The 20,858-nt window shown below is 44.8% G+C and overlaps 1 protein-coding gene across 1 annotated transcript in view; it reads left to right on the top strand.

The window, feature by feature from the left end:
- Nucleotides 1-20,858, top strand: part of CELSR2 (cadherin EGF LAG seven-pass G-type receptor 2) — a 104,038-nt gene that overhangs the window by 81,722 nt on the left and 1,458 nt on the right. The window contains exons 14-33 of the mRNA XM_044431756.1: nucleotides 365-485; nucleotides 2,050-2,233; nucleotides 2,998-3,099; nucleotides 3,402-3,496; nucleotides 4,659-4,868; nucleotides 6,615-6,798; nucleotides 9,108-9,251; nucleotides 10,796-10,979; nucleotides 11,442-11,609; nucleotides 11,735-11,861; nucleotides 12,024-12,224; nucleotides 12,582-12,756; nucleotides 13,108-13,220; nucleotides 13,664-13,743; nucleotides 14,287-14,413; nucleotides 15,123-15,245; nucleotides 15,990-16,120; nucleotides 16,861-16,949; nucleotides 18,281-18,454; nucleotides 20,305-20,529. Coding sequence (XP_044287691.1) covers nucleotides 365-485; nucleotides 2,050-2,233; nucleotides 2,998-3,099; nucleotides 3,402-3,496; nucleotides 4,659-4,868; nucleotides 6,615-6,798; nucleotides 9,108-9,251; nucleotides 10,796-10,979; nucleotides 11,442-11,609; nucleotides 11,735-11,861; nucleotides 12,024-12,224; nucleotides 12,582-12,756; nucleotides 13,108-13,220; nucleotides 13,664-13,743; nucleotides 14,287-14,413; nucleotides 15,123-15,245; nucleotides 15,990-16,120; nucleotides 16,861-16,949; nucleotides 18,281-18,454; nucleotides 20,305-20,529 — 2,957 coding nt within the window. The remainder of the gene's footprint in view (nucleotides 1-364; nucleotides 486-2,049; nucleotides 2,234-2,997; nucleotides 3,100-3,401; nucleotides 3,497-4,658; nucleotides 4,869-6,614; nucleotides 6,799-9,107; nucleotides 9,252-10,795; nucleotides 10,980-11,441; nucleotides 11,610-11,734; nucleotides 11,862-12,023; nucleotides 12,225-12,581; nucleotides 12,757-13,107; nucleotides 13,221-13,663; nucleotides 13,744-14,286; nucleotides 14,414-15,122; nucleotides 15,246-15,989; nucleotides 16,121-16,860; nucleotides 16,950-18,280; nucleotides 18,455-20,304; nucleotides 20,530-20,858) is intronic.

The following is a 20,858-nucleotide window of genomic DNA, read 5'->3' as shown; positions in this document are numbered from 1 at the left end:
AGCAAAATAAATCAGTATAACAAGTATATAATGTTGAAAAGTGTGTGGGAATCCTACAAAGTCCTTATGTATTTTGAGTCATACCATCTTTGTTAAGTCCTTAAAAATTCTGGTAGCTATCACCCCCATGAGAGCAGAAGACTGTATGGAAAGATGTCTAGGGGAACACACATATATTGTGTAATCCTTGGAGTTTTTAAGAACTTTTTGACAGTAAGCTTTTCATTATAAGATGCATCTGAATTTTGTCATTGACAGCTATTTTTGTCTGCCATGAGCCAGGCATGTGCTTGGCCTACTTGCTGCTGTGCTGATATACTTAATAGTGTGGTTGTTAACAGGTTTTGTGCTCTCTTTGTGGCAGGCTGGCTCAGCCCTGTCCCCGGGGATGGTGGGGGCATCCTATATGTGGACCCTGCAACTGTGATGTTGGTAAAGGCTTTGACCCTGACTGCAACAAAACTACTGGAGAGTGTCGCTGCAAGGTGGGCCCTGGCTTCTTTGAGAATCCCATGTGAGGATAGAGCTGCAGGCTGGAGTCTGAGGATGACTTAAGAGGTGGCAGGGTAGTTGATAAGCTGATTTTCAGATTTTTAGGTAGAAAATTTGTAGCCAGTGTGATGGTTCGGTTGTCTGATTAGCTTTTAAGTATTGTGCTTTTGAGAACTTTTCCAAATGAATCTATTTGCCAAGGAAAAGTAGAATGGTAATGAGTGAGCAGTTATAACACACAGCAAACAATTAAGAGAAGTTGGATAACAACTGGGTCTGCTGTAGTTATTTATTTGTATAAAAGCTGCCCATTAGCTTGATGCTTTCTTTATCACTGTTTAGAACTGAAATTTTCTTTCTGAGTAGTTCTTGAAAAAAGGGGTCTTTTGGTGACCAGAGTACTCTGACAACTACTCTGAGCCTCCCAGCTGGCTTGCTACCAATGAATATGGGGAGGAGAGCTGGTGACCAAGGTACAGAATGAGGGTTGGAGGTATTCTTCAGGGCCCCAGGTGATGGCATCTTGTCAGGTTGCCTTATGTCATTTGAGAGAATGGGAATTGCTATGGAATCCTAAATCTCCTCCTGCTGAGCTTGAGTGATCTGGCGGCCTTATGCTGAAGAATCTGGGGTATGTTCTGGTGTACATTCTCGGTATGTACAGCATTTTCCTGCAGTTGCAAACTGTTTGGGAAGAATAGTTTTGAGTGGTCCAGCTGACTTGCAGAGAAGCTTGTCCACGATTACTGATCTTCCTAGTGAAGAATCTTGATAAACTTCCAAAGATTCTGGGCTTTCCTCAAAAACAGTTTGAAAACTATTCAATGAAGAAGTAGGGCATTTTAGTCCAGATCCCTGCTTGCTGAATCTTATTGGGTGGCCCTAAGTAAATCATGGGCTGTGTTCTCACATGGTAATGCTAAATCAGCCTCTCCCATCTTGGTGCCCACTAGGTTTGTTGAACTACAACTCCCATTATCACTGGCTAGCATAATTAAGTTCAGTAAGCCAGATTTAGAAACCATGGTTTGAAGTTAGATTGTTTCAAAGTAACCACAGTTTTTTCCCCTCCAGGTGCTGTGGTTAACCAGAAGTAAGGCATGCTTATGCAAAAGCTTCCAAACTCCTGCCAGAAGGATGGAAGGGAGCAGCAGGCCTCAGCCTCACTGTGGCTTGCTCTTCTTTGTTCATAGTTTGTGCACTGTGGTCTAGTGCGATTCACAGACAGAGCTTCTTCCTCTGTCAGCTTAAAATTACTCGCAGAGCTGACTGGAGATGAACTAGATTAGAAATGACTGATATACCAGCACTGTAGGATTTTCTGTCTTTGAAAACTGTGCATTTGAACTGCTGAAGGGGAATTTAGTGCAAAGTCATATCTCTGCTAATGGATGCTTGAAGAAGAACTATCCCAGTGTGTGTGTATTATTGGTGGCTCAAAATAGGTTTTGGAAGAAAGACTGGATGCTGAGTTAACCAGGCCATTTGTAGACTTTGCATGAGCTGCAGAGTTTTCCAGAGTTTTCAGGATTGATATATTTTACTACTGTTCTACAGGAGAACTACTACCAGCCAGCAGACAGTGCCATGTGTTTGCTCTGTGACTGCTACCCCACAGGCTCACTGGCTCGCACCTGCGACCCTGAGAATGGGCTGTGTTCCTGCAAGCCAGGTGTGATTGGGCGTCGATGTGACCGCTGTGACAACCCTTTTGCAGAAGTCACCACCAATGGCTGTGAAGGTCAGCAGTGGTTTGTTGGGCACAGAGTAGATTTGGAATGCTATTACCATACTCAGCTGAGCTGAGCTGAGCTGAGCTGAGGATGGATACAATGGGAGGCAATAGGCTTGTCAGCAGGGAAAACCAGCACTGGCCATCTCTTGGGGCTGAATAAATTTTGCAACTGATCAGGACACCATCCACAATAGTGTGTGGCACCATCCCATCCAAACCTATGCTCACACAGTTACAACAGAGCCACCCCTTGGCAAGATTTGTCAGCCAGTATAGCAGCACTAAACTGAATGGGCCTCTACCTCAGATGGTATTATCTCAGTGACTAAAGACTGGCTAGATGGAGGGAGGATGTCAACCCAACTTTAGTTTTTAAAAGTTCTGTTCCTTTCTAGTGTCTGGCAGATGTTGTTGTCGTTGTCATCATTGTCATCAGTACATTCAGAGTGGCTAACAACATAGATCATAGGAATCATAATACAATACAAATGAATAATTAACAGTATTGATGGAACAATATAAACACATCACAGTAAAAAAACCCACTGAAAAATCTGTTATCTTGGAAGCAGATGGCTGTTTTCCAGATGACCCAGGTTTCCTTGTTTCCATGCTTCTCTGCACACCCTTTACTAGTGAAGTAGACATTTGTAGAGGTATGAATTCTGGACCACCTTGCCATTTACCTGGGGCATCCTTGCTTGAGGAGCCACACTGGGTTTGTATAAAGAGGAAATACTGGTTCACAGATTGTTTCTTTTGCCTTACAGTGAACTATGATAGCTGCCCACGTGCCATTGAAGCTAACATTTGGTGGCCACGTACCCGCTTTGGCTTGCCTGCAGCTGCATCTTGTCCCAGGGGATCTGTCGGTAATGAAACATCTTTGATCGTGTGTATGTGGGACAAGCGACCAGTTTGATCACATGGTTCTTGCATGAACCAAGCACTCCTCTTTGTGATCTTTTGATACCAATGAAATCTGTACTGATTCTGAGGACTCCTCTCTGCACTGCATGATTAACTAAAAACCTAACTATTGGCCTTTTGGCTTAAATCCTGAATGGGGTTGAAGAGGCTGCACCAGCAAAGAATGTACTGGCATTTTTGTGGACCAATGTTTAATGTGTAAGATGCACAGCGGGACTGACCATTCTTTCTTGCTTCCTTGTAGGGACTGCCGTGAGGCACTGTGATGAACACAAGGGCTGGCTGGCACCCAACCTCTTCAACTGCACTTCACTGACCTTTGCTGCTCTGAAGGGCCTCGTAAGTGCTTTTCTCTCAATTTCTCCTGTGCCCAAAACGAAGCCAGGAGTCTATGGACTTGCTTCCTTATGTGTCTGCATGTAGTTTCTGTCAGTTTTACTTTGAGACTTTCTCTCAAATCAGCAGCCCCCAGTTACAATGCTGTGGTCTTACTTGACCTGAAGATGCAATTGCATGGTCTCTGGTGATCTTCTAATGGTCCCTGCACTGTAAGCCAGGGATGAGGTGTGAAGAGCCTTTCAATGAACCTGTGACCTCTGACCCTGTTCCAGAGCAATCAGAAGGATGCTTTCATACATCCAGCCTTCCACCATTGAGTTGGACTCAGTATGGGCCTTCCATGTATGGAAAGGCCCTGCTCATGATAAACACTTTGCTCCAACTCAGTAGGGTTTCCCAGCCCTCCATAGAATTTTCAGGGGCTTGGAGAGGCTTCCATGGGGAGGAGTGGAGGGAAAGTCCTCTTCTGCTAGCCCAGTTGCATGTACTGAAATGCAGCACTGAGTCATTGATTGGATAGATTGGGCTGGTTGAGTAGTGACATGAATTGCCCTTTGCTGATGAGGAGGTGCTTTGCATTTGTCCTCTGTTGAGCATTTCATAGCACTGTTATTCACCCTGAGTTTTCTTTGCTTACACAATCACGAGAATTATATCTGTTCCTCCTGAGGTGCGGGGAACTTCCAGCGTGTGGATATGGCCTGCTGGGCTTCTCCACTCAGCCTGCCAGCTTCTTCCCCAGGTCCTCCTCCCTCTTCCCGGGTAGCAAGAAACTCTTATCCTCATTCAGCATTGAGAAGGAGAGAAATCCCTCCCTCAACTGGTCTGCTTGGAAAGATGTGTATGTGATTATGTTTCTGAATGGTGTCTGTTTGCATATAAGCATTTCTGAGTTCCCATAAAGAATAGGAACTTGAAAGGAATGGTTTTTCAGGAGGGATTCTGTGATCACAGTTAAATTCTGCGTTTGTGCATGTTGATTGTAGTAACACTAATCAGCATAGCCTTGACAACAACCCATTGTGATGGCAATTACTGCTATTTTACAGAAGGGAACTGAATTTGGACTGGGGACTGCATCTGGGGACTTCATCTGGTCAGTGATCTCATTTTGTTCTTTATGCCTTCTGCTGAGTATCTTTTCCTTTTCTTTGTGGAATAGGCAGAGAGGCTGCTGCGGAATGAGACCCTTTTGGATACAGAGCAGTCCCAGTGGGTAGCTCTCCAGCTTCGCAATGCTACACAGAACACAGCCAGCTTCTTTGGCAGTGACATCAAGGTGGCTTATCACCTCTCATCCCAGCTCCTGAAACATGAGAGCACTCAAGAAGGGTTTGGCCTGGCTGCTACACAGGATGTGCATTTCACAGAGGTATACCATAAAATCATACATTCATTTATGATTTATATGATCTTAAACCAGAGCAGCTGTTCCCCCACTTGGGAGAAGCATGATGCTGCTCAGAGCTGCCTGTGGGACATGTCAGAAGGGGTCCAGTCAGCTTGGGCAGATGCCTTCTGAAAGGAAGGAATCTCCCGCCATCATTTGAGTTTAGAATTGCCTGCTTCGATCCATGGTCCATACGTCAGATCTCATAATCCTCTGGTCTGGATCTCAGCTGGCAAGAGGCTGATATAGGATAGTCTCCTATAGGATAGGTTCTCATGTAGTGGCAAATGATCATGGTAAATTGTCATGATGAGTTGCCATTAAGTGCCAAGCAGCCATGCTGAGCCTGACAGATGATTGGGCTCATCTTAGTTGCTTTGCTTCCCCACCCCACCCCCTCTTCCCTCATGGCAGGGTGCTGGCAGATCTGAGGGGTTACCATGAGGAGAATGACGCCGCTTTCTTTGACAGTCATAATTTCAAACTGATTTCAAGTTGCTGCCACTGTCAAAGACTCTCCACTGAGAAAACAGGGTCTCTGTCCTGAAGTTCAGTAGAGAGAGCAGGGAGCTGAGGTGGCATTCTTATCTCCTGCTCCAGGGGAGAACTCTGGAACAGGAGGTGTGGATGCCTGATTGACTCTCATGGGTGAGGTGAGGGTGCAGGCAGCATGGCACAGCTGCTCCTACTGCTCCTGCCTTACAGTAGGTCTCTCAGGTGTAGGGATGGGGGCAGTCATCTGGGTGATGCTTCCCCATTTGCAGCATCCCCACCCATTAGATTGTTGTGGAGCCAATGCTCCTCCATGTCTGACAGGCTTATTGTCAGGCAGGGGCCAGGGAGGGGCAGTCAGCTGGGTCATGCTGCCACTCCTGCCTAAGTCTCTCTCCTACAGGAGCAGGGAAAGGGGACACCCCTCTTTTGCTGCAAAGAAAGCCACTTAAGCAGGAGTGGGGAAAGAGAAGCCTGGGCTAGACAGAGATGTGTCTTGAAGAGTGCTTATTCCCAGTCAGTGATTGGTGTGGCTGGGCTATTTGTGCTGCCCAGTTGGTTGCCAGCTCCTGCCCTAGAGTAAATCTCTGGGGCAGGAGGTCAGGGGGATACTTTTGGCAGCTATGTCAAGCTGAAGCAGCTGTCAGCCACATGTCTGGGCCACTTGGCTAAAGCTGCTCTTGCTGAGTGGCTGGCTTTTTTAGGGCTTTTCCTACAATGGGCTGTGTTAGATAAAACAATTAGCAATCGTGGCAGGGAGAAATTCTAGACAAGACAGTCATTTCTTACTGTGGTTCTCACAATGGTAAACCAGTGAGGCTGGGTTCAGGGTACACAAAAGTCAGTAATAACATTAACAGTTGCTTGTTATGTCATGCAAACCCGATCATAGACTCGGCTCCAGAGCCATCTTCCCAGGTGAAGATTGCTTTCTAAGTAGAATTTGGGTTTCAAGGGCCAAAAATACCATGAGCACAAAAGCACACGGGAATCCCAACAATGTCCCTGTGCGCTATTGTGACTACCATAAATCCCAGAAGAAAAAACCTTGCCATATTAGCCATTTCTGGCTTTGTGCCCTGACATCATCTGGTCCTGAACTATAGGTTGGACCTGCCAGCAGAGGCCATTTCTAGCCGTGCCCTTGACATCATGGAGTCCTGAACTATGGGTTAGATTTGCCAGCAGAGGCTACTCCTCTCTCTCTTACATGGTGCTTTCCTTTCTTCCCTGTAGAACCTGCTCAAAGTAGGCAGTGCCTTGCTGGACAACAGCAACAAACACCACTGGGAACTGATCCAGCAGACTGAGGGGGGCACAGCCCAGCTGCTCAAACACTTCGAGGATTATGCCAGCACACTGGCCCAGAACATGCGCAAGACGTATCTAAATCCCTTCACCATTATCACACCCAACATTGGTGAGACCCTTCTCCTCCTCATCATTGTGAGGGCTGTTTCCTGATGAAAGAAATCTCAGTTGTTTAATTGCAGTCATCTTTGTTGATGGATTGACCAGTCCATATATTTGCATGTGAACAAAACAAAATTACTGAAGAAAAACATTATATGGTACATACATACACATTAGAATATGCACACATACTTTTGTGGTGGCAGGCTGTATTTCTGTGTGTGTGTGCGCACAGACAGACTTGATGGTTACTACCATGTTCTGTAAAGTTTTGTGTTAAAACAGTTAATAACTTGTTAAAATGCTTCTTGATTAATCAAATACAATTTTTAGGGTTGATCAAAACTTTTAAAACCAGTTTCACTAATAAATTATTCTGCTAACTATTGTAGCCGAAACAGTTATGCTCAGCTTTCATATTGGACTGCTTTTCCCTTTATCAAAAGCCCTTTATCCTAGGCTGGATCTACACCAAGCTTTTACTACTTTTTACTACTTGGCACTACTTTATCACCTGGATAACTCCTGTGGCATATGATGCTGCTTGTTTTTGATTCTCTTGCATAGTTCTCTCCTCCTATTCACAAATTTGATTTCTGTTTTCTCCCTCATACATTTCCATTGTGGCATGTGCCATTATGCGTATACTCATTTGGAATTATCTTTGCTTTCCCTTGTGGGGTTGGTGGAGGAGAGGAAGTGTCTGTTCTGGGCTCTGGCTCTGCAAACAGAGCAGTGACTCAGAGATTCTTCATAATAAATAAACTTCATGGCATCTTTCATGTCTTTTCTTTAGGAAACAACTATCTGAAATGCATGTCTACCCAGAAATAAATTGTATTTCCTTCAGTGGCCTTGTAACCAAATCCACAGAGCTAACACATGGGAAAGTGCATGGGAGGGAGGTTGCTTTTGGATGGAGAAAAAGGGAGTCCCACTGCCTTGGAAGGACAGGAGCAAGCAGCAGCCCCTTTCTCTTTTTTCCAGGCTTTTGTTGAAGGGAGGGGACAGGAGGAACTGTATTTTTTTCCATTTTCACTCCTTGTATGTGCACATCACTACTTGAGCTAAAAACAAACACAACCTCAAGGGCCACTTCCTGCACACATCTCCTTTCCAATTCTTCCTGACATTTTCTCGAATAATGGTAAATACCATCAAGTGAGCAACACCCACTAATAGTGCTAGTGCATATGTATGTGACGTGGGAAAATGGCATGAAAACTGTGGCTATCCCATGGGAGTCTTCCTGTGTGCTCTAGGAGAAGACATGTGGGATGTGGCTATTCCAGTGCATGATGAGATCTTAACAAAATTACGTTAGGTGTAGAACCTGCCCTAACAATCTTTCCATTAACCTCAGTTAGGCTAGTATATTGCATGCAGTTGTGGGGCTACTGAAGCTGAGGGACTGTGGCTTTTGTAAGGTCAACTACTCAATTCTTGGCAGAGGTATATAAACCTGGCCTTTCCCTACTCACAGGTCACATTAGAAGGGATTCATTTGAATTCCTGTCATTTGTTAATGGTATGGGTCTATGCTACATAGGTAGCCCCAGACTACCAACTCAGAAGCCAGCTGCATGTCTGGGACCTGGTAAGAACCCCAACTGGTGCAGTCACAGTGGGGCTACCTCACACAGTGTCATGATTCCATCACATATTCATTTGATATGAAGTGGTTTGGGGACCGCCCCCCCCCCATAAACACACCTTGTTAACTACTAACCTGTACCAGCTCTGTGATGGATGAATTGATGTATGCTTGTGTATGCCATTTCTTGTCTTTTTGAAAGGATATAAATATGTTACTTTTGTCAGAATCTATAAACGGAGTGTGGAGAGAGATGGGAAAATATTGGGGGGAAATTATTTGTAGGACTGGATTCAGTTTTGTAGGAGCTTTACAGGGTGGGGAGGTCTAAAGGAAAAAGGGGCAAGAAAAAGAATCAAGGCCTAAATATAAAAAAAAAACCCAGCATAGTTCAGCTTGAATTTGTTACTTTGAATAAAAAAGGTAAGGCATTTCTACCTTTTAGAATAGGAAAAACACTCAGAAGCTCAAAAACCACCAAATGTGATGAGTCGGGGAAAGGGGACCTGGCTGCTGAGGGAACTCTGAGGAACCAGATTGGGATCTCAGGTGGGGTGCTCTTGCCTTGGGGCTTCAGGTTTAACCCTCATCTGAAGCCCTCCAGTCGATGTATAACCATGTCCCTGTAAAAGTTAAGTATTTATGACTGATGCTATGCTGCTGTAAGATGGTGCTGAGCTGGTTTGATGCTTGTGATTATGATATTTTATATTTTTTGGCAGTGATTTCTGTGGTTAGGCTGGAGAAGATGAACTTTGCTGGTGCAAAGCTGCCTCACTATGAGGCACTCCGGGGCGAGAAACCCGCTGACTTAGAAACTACAGTCATCCTGCCTGAAAGTGTCTTCAAGGCTCCAGAAGGCAAACGTGAGTTTTGGGCTTCTGGGTAAAAATTCTCTGAAGCCATTCTAGAAGCAAAAGTGAACTGTTTATATTTTGTCATGTTCCTTGGCAGGTCATCCCTTTATGACCCAGAGTAAGGGCAATAGGGAACCATTACCAAATAGATGTATCCTTTATAATTCCGCTGTAGATGTTCAGAATTCAGACCACTGAACCAGTTAGTTAACTTTTCTATTAGCTAGCTTATTTGCCCTTCAACCTTTGCCTTAGTACATTTCTGTCACCTTTTGTTGTCTGTGCTTCAGAAAATAAGCTGTGTCTGTTATCTGTACATAGGGTCAACATAGCAGGGAGCTATTTAGCGAACCTCAGAGGAATTGGCAGCGTCTGTGGAAGCAGGATTTGTGTAACATTGAAGCAAATTAATACTAAATGACATAATCAGGCATTCCTTATGATAGGCGGTTATTAGGATCCTTCTTAGGGGCTGTTTGTGTGCCAGGGGAAACAATTCTAATGGAAAGCAAACAATAGATGGCTGAAATGGAAAACAGAGGACCAGTGGAGGGCAGGATGAGAAAACCTTGCTTAACTATTTCCTTCCTTGGGTTCATTCAGGACCCCATTGTACCCAAGCTGTTTTTCTCCACATGAAAAGACAGCTAAGGGGGGTCCTATATATTTCCTGCCCAGAAGTGGGGAATAGTTCTGGGGAGTTGTCAACTGTATAAAACAGAGGCCTTCCCTTTGTTAGTTCTGAACTCCAAATTTCCAGCCCCTGTGCCTGCTTTTCATTAAAAAGAAAAACCATTGAATAATTGAAGGGAGGACATTTCACCAGTGTATTCAGTGAGAGCAAGGAGAAAGGATGATCTGGAAGGGCTGGGGAGAGAGTCGGAGCAATCAGGAGGGCTGGGGAAATTACTAGAATGGTTAGGGCTGAAGAAATTGCCTTGTCAGGAACAACTGGGGATGTGTTCACTTGATACAGTTTTGCACATTTTTTGCTTGATCCAGCGATAACTTTGAAGGTAAGGAAGGAAGTTTGAAAGTTTCAGTCCACATGGAATGCTCTAAAGCTAGTTTAGTAGCTAAAATGATTCAGAAAACCTTTAAGAGCTGTTTGGAATCAGTTGTGAGGAGTCAGTTTAACTTAATGTTTATTTATTTTATTTATTTAAAGCTTTTATATCTCGCCCTTCACAATGTCTCAGGCAGATCTTAGTCAGTCTAGACTAGAAAGCTGATCTCAAAGTAAGGACTTACAAGCAGCGTGGCAGCCATACAGAACATATTTGGATAGCTCAGACCTGCTGAAAGGAAGTTAAATCAAGCCCTTAATCAGGAGTGGGAATGGAGGTCTTTTGGTCATGAGGGATATGATACAGAGGCAATGGAAGCAAGTCCATGAAATATCCTTAGAGAACCATTACTTTGGGTGTGCTTTTGCAGAAAAGGCCATCTATAAATACTGGAAATACATATCTGTTAAAAGAATGAGCATCTGCCTTGACCTGCTCTTCAGGCAGAGTTAAATCCAGCTCAGTATCTCATGCTCATTTTCCCAGAACCTTCTATGGCCAATGCCAAACATCTTCCTGGTGCAGGTGAGGAAGAAGAACCTGCCCTGATGACAAGACAAAAGAGGCACCCAGATCTGAGCGAGGGCCAGGCTATTGCCAGTGTGATAATTTACCGCACACTGGCAGGTCTGCTTCCAGAACAGTATGACACAGATAAACGGAGCCTGAGGTAAGACCTGTCGCACACCCCAAATGCACACCTCAACTCATCAGTTGAGGTTGTAGTGGGGCCCCCTCAGATACTCAGAAAACAGTCATACCACGATCTGTATTTGCCATACAGTTTGGAGATTTGGTAAATTCCTGCTAAGGGGACTGTCCACATCATAGTTCTCCCCGCATCAGTCCATTCATTCCCCATTGTTGAAGCCCCATCAGCTTTTATACAGCTTCATGGCCTCCTGTCCACCATGATCTCCAGTGCTCAGGACCGAAATGGGCAGCAGGAAGCAAAACTTTGTTGTTATTGTCTTATTCATCATCATGAACACTTGTATTGGTGCTATAATTTATTACTTTATTATATTAATTATTATGTTGTTACTTTGTGGGATGGGCCACTAAATAAGGCTAAACTTTACCCGTATAGGAAACTGGGATATGTTGTAACATGTGCCATTTACTCTCACAGAGTCCCTAAGCGCCCTGTTATCAACACTCCAGTGGTGAGCATCAGCATCCATGACAATGACGCACTGATGCAGCGGGCCCTTGAGAAACCCATCACGGTACAGTTCCGGCTGCTGGAAACTGAGGAGCGCACAAAACCTATCTGTGTATTCTGGAACCATTCCATCCTGTGAGTCCCATTCCCTGGACAAAAGGTCTTGGGGGCTTATGCATGTTTGGGAGGAAAGGAGGAAGGAGAAGCACGCAATGATATCCTCAGCTTGGCAGACCTTCCCTGACTGTGCTTTTTCCCAGGGTCAGTGGGACTGGTGGCTGGTCAGCCAAAGGCTGTGAAGTTGTCTTCAGGAATGAGACTCACGTCAGCTGTCAGTGCAACCACATGACCAGCTTTGCTGTGCTGATGGACATTTCTCGCAGAGAGGTGAGACAAATGAAGACCTATCTCTGGCTGTGGGTGGGCAAAGTCATACCAGAGAATGCTGCAAAAAGGGTTGTCCTTCAGGATGGGGTGGAAGAGCCATGACATTGTAGTACAATCCACATTCCTTAATGTGCCTGTGAATAAATCCTCTTTTCCTCCCAGAATGGCGAGATCCTGCCCCTGAAGACCATCACGTATGCCTCCATTGCTGTAACGCTAGGCAGCCTTTTGCTCACCTTCATCTTCCTGGCTGGCCTGCGGGCCCTGCGATCCAACCAGCAAAGCATCCGCAAGAATCTGGTGGTGGCACTGTTTCTCTCTGAGCTCATCTTTCTCCTGGGCATCAACCAAGCTGACCTACCAGTGAGCTCCTGGGGTGGGAGTGGTACATGTGCGCTATGGGAGCAAGGGCAGCAAACTCAGCTACACAGCTGATAATGCCAGTTACTACCAAATCTGGTAGCACCAACATGTTATCTTGTTTGGGAATGGAACCCATTGCTAATTATTGCTGGGTGTTAAATGAACAGGGTAGTCTTCTTGAGCATCTTGTGTGTCCTTCCATGTATGTGTAACATTGAGCCTGATGAGACAGGGCAGCTAGCCAGCCACAACAGCAGTTGTTCCTGGAGTTGAAGAGCAAAGATAGTACATTAGGTTAAATATCCACCCATCTCTTTCTGCAGATGTATAATTTCTCTTTTTCTCTTCCTGTGCCAGTTTGCCTGCACCGTCATTGCCATCTTGTTGCACTTTCTATACATGTGTGCCTTTGCCTGGGCACTGTTAGAAGCACTGCACATCTACCGCATGCTGAGTGAGGTGCGCGACATCAACTACGGCCCCATGCGCTTCTACTACATGGTTGGCTGGGGCGTACCAGCATTCATCACAGGTGGGGCCTGCACCAAACATTATATAGTCTAGGCCAGGGCCTAGATGTCTCTGAGGGTCTGCCTTCCCCCTGAGTCTTAGTTTGGCACCCAGAACATCATAGGAAGTGTGTTGGTATCCTGTTTGCTTTGTACTGGGCATCTAAGAATGAACTCAAACCAAATATAGCTAGCCAAACATAACCTAAAATAGAAATAGGGCTGGGATGCACTGGCTACAGGCCTAGCAGCATTTCTGCCTTTCAGTACTAGCCCCCACTATTCAAGCCATAAACTGCTACCTGACTGACTAGGTGAAGGATATTTGCTCCTTCTTCCTTCCACTGATGTTTCTGTGTGGCATCTTTCCTTAGGACTTGCTGTTGGCCTAGACCCTGAAGGCTATGGGAACCCAGACTTCTGTTGGCTCTCCATCTATGATACATTGATTTGGAGCTTTGCTGGACCCATTGCTTTTGCTGTTGCGGTGAGTAGCGAAGCAAGAGACTCGGGAAAAGGAAGTCAAGAGCATCAAATGGTCATATGGGATAAGGCTAATAGACAATGTGATTTGATCAAATGGGCATAATAACTTGGCCTCCTCACTGCCATGCTTTGTTTTGCATGGGTGCGAAGTCTGTGTAGTTCTGTAAATCTCTTTCACCATCCAAAAATTCTTGGAGATATTTAGAAAAGCAGCACATCAATCAAGCACCTTTCCCTTGCTTCAGCTGGAGCCTCCAGATCTTCCCCAACTGCATCAGGCAGGAAGAGCACCTGGCATCTCTGAAAAGCAGGGAAAGACACTGCATTCCAAAGAAAAATGGCTGGCCCTGGTTCTAGTGGCATGGAAATGTCCCAGGTTTGGGAGGACCTTGAGGAGGCTGGGAAGAAGACCAGTGCTCACCTTTTTCCTCTCTCCTTCTACAGATGAGTGTCTTCCTCTATGTCCTGGCCACCAAGGCCACTTGTGCTGCTCAACAGCAGGGATTTGAGAAGAAGGGGACAGTGTGAGTTTGGCATTGCTCATATTTTTCTGCATGCATGGCCCTTGATATGAGTGCTTGCTTGTTTTGCTGTGTCTCCTGCACTGTCCTGACACTCATTTTCACAGCCTGCTCATCTCTTGCTGCTGCTTGTCATGCCCATCACTGTCATCTTCACACTGCTTTCTCCATGTTGTAAAGTCTTGCTCATCCTTCCAGTGCAATCCTTTTACTACTATTTCACCACCTGCTTTCTGCCAGGTCACTTTTTCCATTGCTATCTGTTACTTGCTGCTGGTACAACCAAGCCCTCGATGCTTCCAGCATTCTTGAGAGCATTGCAGGATCCCTCCTACAAAACTAAAACTGAGTAATATGGTAAAGCTAAGGCTACCCCACACTGTCTGATGCATGGAATTCAAGGTGAGGACATGCCCCAAGGCCAGAATCTGGCAAGTGCCTCAAGGCAGGATTTGTGCCATGTCTGTGACTGATTTCTTTATCCAGGGGACTTTTGGAATGATATGCCAGAGAAGCCACATTGACTGTATTCCTTCCCTTTTGCAGCTCTGGCTTACGTTCAGGCTTTGTCTCTCTGCTGCTGATCAGTGTCACCTGGTTGCTGGCCTTGTTGTCTGTCAACAGTGATGCTATTATCTTCCACTATCTCTTTGCTGGTTTCAACTGTCTCCAGGTATGGTGAGCGCAAGGAAGATGGTGAGCTTGGGAGATGGGCTGGTAGGACATTGCCTGAGATTAGTCAGGTTTGTTCAATAGTATTAGTAGATTACCACCTGTTACCCCCACAACAATCAACTGCCGGCATTGCCAACTCTCCCTAGTAGAACCTTGCTTCTACTGTGTTCCTTTTCTTTCCCCTGGGGACTCATTTGCTTCATGTTGATGGAGTACTACAGACTGAGGAGGGCTCAGGCTTAAACTCAGTTTGGAGGTTTTTATACGACCTTTTCAACATGGTCAATCACTGTGCTGCTATTTGTGCATTAACATACCTGAAGTTTTAAGAACATAAGAGCCATGCTGAATTAGATCAAGGGCTAACATTATGTTAAAAAAATGACAAGCCAACTGCCTGTGGGGAAATCCAAATAGGAAGTGAGTGAAAAAAGTCAGCACAATTTGAAGCCAAGCAGCCATTGTGATGATTAGATAACTTTGAAGGGGGATTAAAGGCTATGTCTATCAGTAGTTATTAGCCGTGGTGGCTAAATGGAGCTTCCATGTTCAAAGGCAGTGTGTCACTGGAGAATATATGTGGCTGACAGAAAGCAGGGCCTGCAAATTGAGTTATGGGCTTCCCCTTGATGATGGCAGCCTGGATTTAGTCTGGGAGCCATGGAGTCCCATTCAAGGCTTTATGATCTTCTTGGTTTCTTCCACAGGGACCATCAGTCTTCCTTCTGTGTGTCATCTTATGCAAAGAAGTGCGGAAAGCTCTCAAATCAAGTTGTGGCAAGAAGCACAGCACAGACCCTACACACACCACCAAATCTACCTTGACAGCGGTGAGCATTTAAGGAAGCAGCAGGCCAGCAGACTTATAAGCAAGGGACAATGACAGCTGCCAGAGCAAATGGCCAGGGTTTCTGTGGTAGAGTGTAGCCACTGTTCCTAAAATGCAAAACAAACAAAATACTACCCCAAAGAACATTCTGCTCCTGAAATGCAAAACAAACAAAATACTACCCCAAAGAACATATAGCTCAAATTCTTTGCTAAGAAAAGCTGACTTTGGCCAGCTATTATAAATGATTGCAATTAAGCAAATGTGCATGTTTTTCCTGTTTTTATTCTGTTACCACTAGCCGTATGGAAGGAGCAAAAAATTATGTAAAGCGCTGAAGCCCTGCCACTGAATGCTGGAAATCCTGCACAACCCCCTTCTCTGATTTCATCAGGCATTACCCACATGCTTTCACACCTATCTTCATAATCTTAAGGCTGGAAAATGGGATATTTTTGTAAAATCTGGGATTCACAGAGTGCACACAATATAAAATTTTGTAGTTGCATGGAGCAGAATAGCAGGGAGGGGATATATTAATCTCTTTCAGCAAAGAAGAGCATTAGTGGCTGTGTGAATCCTCACTGAGTTCTAGAGATCTGTGAGCTGGGGTAGAAGGTCTGTGATAGGGAAGACATGGCACAAGCTTGATGAAAGAAGAAACTGATGCAAAGGAGGTTGTTCCTGTCTGTCTGCTGTTCAGTGCATCCTCTGTCCAGAATCTCTAACACAATGATTTCACCAGGCGTATAACTGCAACAACACGTATGTGGATGGGCAATTGTACCACACACCCTTCGGGGACTCCACTGGTTCCTTGCACAGCACTCTCCGATCAGGCAAGAGTCAGCACAGCTACATCCCCTTTGTGCTCAGGTAATTCTAATCACAGGGTCAACTGGCAGTTGTATGGATGGCCGTCCCCATTGTGTGAATTAATCACGACAGCTACTAGACAGCTAATGCCTGTATCAGAAATAGGATCTGCTTGGCTTCCAGAGAAGACCATTTTACTCCAGTGCTAGGGCTTGAGACTTCTTTTTAGGGTATCCAAGAGGGAAAGCAACAGTTCTCATGCAGTTTGTTATTGATAATTGTGTGTGGTGTCTTTATTAGCATTCAGAGCCATAGACTGAGCTAACAGTTCACTAGAAATTCCAATAAACTGAATGTTTATGCTTCTGAGGAAGGTTTTCACTGAAACACACTATGCAGTTTATGAGGTATGCCCCCTTCATTCCAAAGCCACAGCTGTATAAAACATTTGTGTTTGAGGATATTTCTGGACATTGATGATTCAGGGGAGAACAGAACAAATAGCATTCCTCTTGGAATCGTGAATCCAGAATAAGCGATGGACACTTAGTCCCTGTTTAGAACTGATGCCTGGAACAGAGGCATACCTGTGTGTTCCTTTCTTGTAATGCTTGTTATCAAACAGCTGATGCAAGTCTGTTAGAAGAGATGCCTCCAAGGTGAACCTGCCTGGCACTTCCAACAGCATTGTGTACAGAGAATTTCTGGCTGCTTGCTTCCCTAGTGTAAGGCTTACCCCCTTTTGCTGTGGGGAAACTGGGCTATGAGCTGCCATTAACACTTCTGCTTTCCCTTTACAGGGAGGAATCTGGCTTGAACAACAGCCAGGTGCATATTGGGCCTACAGACCCCAGCGCACTCTTTTTGGAATCCAAGGACCAGAGCAATGGTGAGGAAGGAGAATAGTCAGGTTCTGGACAAAACTGCAGCTCTGCTTGTGTCTGTGCTCAAAAATAGCCTTTTAACCTCTAACACAACAAGAGGTCATAAAATACAATAATGTGGATCTGCCATTCATGTTTTGTTGCTGCTGTTGTTGTAAAACAGGTGCAAGAGGCTCTGTGTTTTGATTAGAGAAGCAGTGCTGGGGAAACGGTTGCTTAAATCTTTCATGCTCACTGTTTCTGTATCTAAATTGTCCCCACCCCAAAAGCTGCTATGAGGTTTAGATTCTAAAGCGGATGTACACAGCTCAAGGGGATACATGTACCTGCAAGGCCTTAGTTACAGCCTCCAAGGGTGCCTTGACTTCCCTGCCTCCACTGCCAAAATTCCTCCCCAAGAGATCTTTGAACAAATAGCTCACTGGAAAGAGCAGTCTTTGTGAGGATTACTGGGGAGGAGAATGGAGAGAAGGCTTGCAGCATGTTTGGCTCTGTATACCACCCCTGCCCTCCATGCCAGCATTACCTTGGAGCTGAACGGTTGTGCATTCCTTCCATAAACCTACACTGTCCTGTTCTCTCTTGGGCCTAATAGTCACTGGGGTGGAATCGGGGCTAATTGGATTGATTAAATGCAAGTTGAACGATGCTTTCATGCCTGAACAAACATCTGCATTATATGCATTATATTCCTCAATGCTTTTACATTTTAGGATGCTTTCATATTCTAGTATGAGCCCAGAGGTGGTGGTAGAAGGGTGCATCATGCCAGGTGTGGGAGAGATGGCCACCAATTTGGATGGCATTAAAACAGTTTGGACAACTTCATGGGAGATGAGGCTACTAGTCCTGATGACTATATGCCTCTTCCAGTATCAGTGGTACTATGCTTATGTACACCAGTCACTGGAGACTTGTGTGGCAGGGTGCTGTTGTACCCATGTCCTGTTTGTGGGTTTCCCGTGAAGACTTAGTTGGCCAGTAAGTGAACGAGATGGACACATGGTCTGATTCAGCACAACCCATAATGATTACAGTAGGGATGGTCTTTGATCTGACATAGACCCACCAGCCAATGAATGCTTCCAGACAGGGCTTTTACTGTGTAATTATCCTCCTTCATTCATGAGTTTTTACAGGGGTGCAAACAGCATTGCCTTCTGTTTGTCACCATCTCATGTTTCCCATGCTTTCATGTTTCTTTTCTCCTACCACAAATAAAACATTGATCATGGGAGAGCAGAATAGCTCCTCAATGTCTTTTGATTAGCAGCAAGGGGCACCCTGTCAGGAAGCAACTCATGTTTTCTTCCCTTTCTTTCTCCTCTGGCTGCAGAACGTGACACTGACTCAGACAGTGACCTTTCCCTGGAGGATGACCAGAGTGGTTCCTATGCTTCCACGCACTCCTCCGACAGCGAGGAGGATGAAGAGTTTGCCAGAGAGCCCTGCTGGGAGAATTTGTTGTGCCCTAACAATGAGAAACTGCCAGCCCACAGTACTCCCAAGGGTAATGTGAGAAGTGGCTTTTGGCGCCTCCAAGAACTTGGCCCTCTTCATTGTGGACAGGCGGGGTGGGGTGGAACCTACTGCAGATCTGAGTTCTGTCTCTCAACATACTGAGGTTCTGACTCACTGCTGCACTACAGTTGGTGAGATTTTAGAATCTTTGGTTTGGGCCTGTTCAGTTAGGTTTCCCTCTTACAAAGTATCATTTGGCACCCATGAGGTAACTTCTGATATTGTGAGCTCTTGCCACCTACAAAAAAATGGTGCCAGAAATCATTAACATGTGATGTTTTCTGGGTGTAGGTCCATTTCTTAAATTAGAAATGTAGGATCTGGCTAAAGGGATAAACTCTAGAGAAGTTATGTGGCTAACCAGTTCCCTATCTGCATGTTTGTGATGGCTCCAAACAGTCATCTGAGAGCCACTGAATGTTACATTCATGCTTAGTGTTGCTCTTGCTTTGATTGATACCCTGCACTTCAACAGGTTCCTGGGGGGACTTCAAAAAAGTTAAAATGATAATAAAACAAACCAAAGCACTAAAATGAGAACATTAAAATTCCACAGTATAAAGTATTGATGTAAAAGCAGTCAATGAAATTAGAAACAAAGACCAAACACCATAAAAACAATGTAAAGAGGAGTGTGGGAAACCTTTAAAGAACCTTTGTCTGGCACTAAAGTAACACCAAGGTGCCAATCAAGACTCCTTGGGTAGAACTTTCCATACTTAGGGTGCCAACATTGACAAGGCCCTGTAGTCACTCAATGCACCTCCTGTGGAGGAACACCTGAAGAAAGTGCTCTGTGGTGGAGCTTAGGACATGGTGTAGGCACATTTGGAGATAATAGAGTCTTTAGGTATCCAGGTTTTCAGTTCCATTAATACGTTATGTCCCTCCATAGTGTTTGCTTTTTTCCCTAGGACTTCACCTCTAAATCTTTTTTCACTGTTTTTTCTGGGACTCTGAAAATAATTCCAATCCAATTTCTGTTCTTGGAAATACAGTTCTAAGAGATGATATCTGGCCATCTGCCTGTAGCTTACAGGCAGAAAGCTATCAGATGATGCTTGTGCAGATATGGAGATAGGATGGAGGTGCGGGACATGGGAGAAAGGAAACATCATTTACTAAATATCTGTTTCTCATGCTGCTATTAAAACATAGGAGCAGGGCTAATAGAAAAGATGACATACCCACATTCAGCAGGAATAAATTTTCCCTGCAAGTTAGAAAAGTTGGAGTATTTGACAGTTGATCTGCAGTTTCTCTTACATATCCCGCCCAGACCTCCTCAGTAATTTTTCTTCTGTTTTTAACAGACAAGCCAACAATTCAATATTTGCATTAGGAAACAGTCTTGCTCTCTGTATAACTTGGAATGAAGCTGCCATATTTCACTTGACAAAGAATTCTACATCTGTAATCTTTCAACAACAGAATTTGATTGGATGTTCTTATTGGAATTGCTGCAACGATGCCCTTTAACAAAATATTCCGTGTATTCCAGAACAAAACTCCTTAGTTTTCTTTTATTTGTTTTATTTTTATTTATTTGATTTGTATCCTGATTTTCCACCAAGACAGCCAACAATCATAAGGAAAAAAATCAGTAAAACTTTGGTTGAAACAATAGTGAAGCAAATCATTTAAGAATAGTGTAATATTGTCTGGACCTGAATTCTCTTTGTTGCATGCATTTGACTATAAATGGCATTGCCTTGGATAGCTTCCTTTTTTGTTTCCCTTTGTGTAATTTGTCTGAGTTCATTGATGCATCCATAAAGGCAGGGAACATAGACATGCCTGGTGTTCACACCCATGCTTCTGTTTTTGCCGGTGCCACAGGGGACAGCCTCTCCGGCCCTGGCAAACCTTACTGGCCAGGAGACTTTGTGACAACCGCTAGTGAGAGTGATGGGCATGCTGGCTCAGAGAAGCTGCGTGTGGAGCCAATTGGCAAAAGTGACCGTCTGGGACCAACAGAGGAGATGCCCAGGGAGAATGGAGACACACAGACGAGGGAGAACATGTTGAGCTCACTGCCTCATCCCACTGCCCAGCCCCAGAAAGGTAAGGAGGTCTGAATCGCTAAGACCTCAGCCCTCACTCTCCTCTTCCCACCCGGTCTCAGAAGGGACTCTGTGCACCTTTGCATCCTGCAGGAAACTGAATTGCATCATGCCATTCAGTGCATATTCTCCTCCTACTAGATGCCATATTTTTCATCCTAAGATTGGAGCCAAAGTATGTTTCAAGTGTCTGGTGAATTCTCATGAAGAAGAGGATTTCACTCCAGTGCACAGGCTTCAGTGTACTGTAGAGGCCCTTGCCACTCCGTTTGACTGTCAGTGGAAAAAATGATGCACAAGTGTGCAAACAAATGTAGAACAAGTATATGC

The sequence above is a fragment of the Varanus komodoensis genome, unplaced genomic scaffold (genome assembly GCF_004798865.1).
Source record: "Varanus komodoensis strain SLA01 unplaced genomic scaffold, ASM479886v1 scaffold1, whole genome shotgun sequence".
NCBI classification, from domain to species: Eukaryota; Metazoa; Chordata; class Lepidosauria; order Squamata; family Varanidae; genus Varanus; species Varanus komodoensis.
The sequence above is the reverse complement of the archived record's forward strand: the minus strand, read 5'-3'. Positions and strand labels throughout refer to the sequence as shown.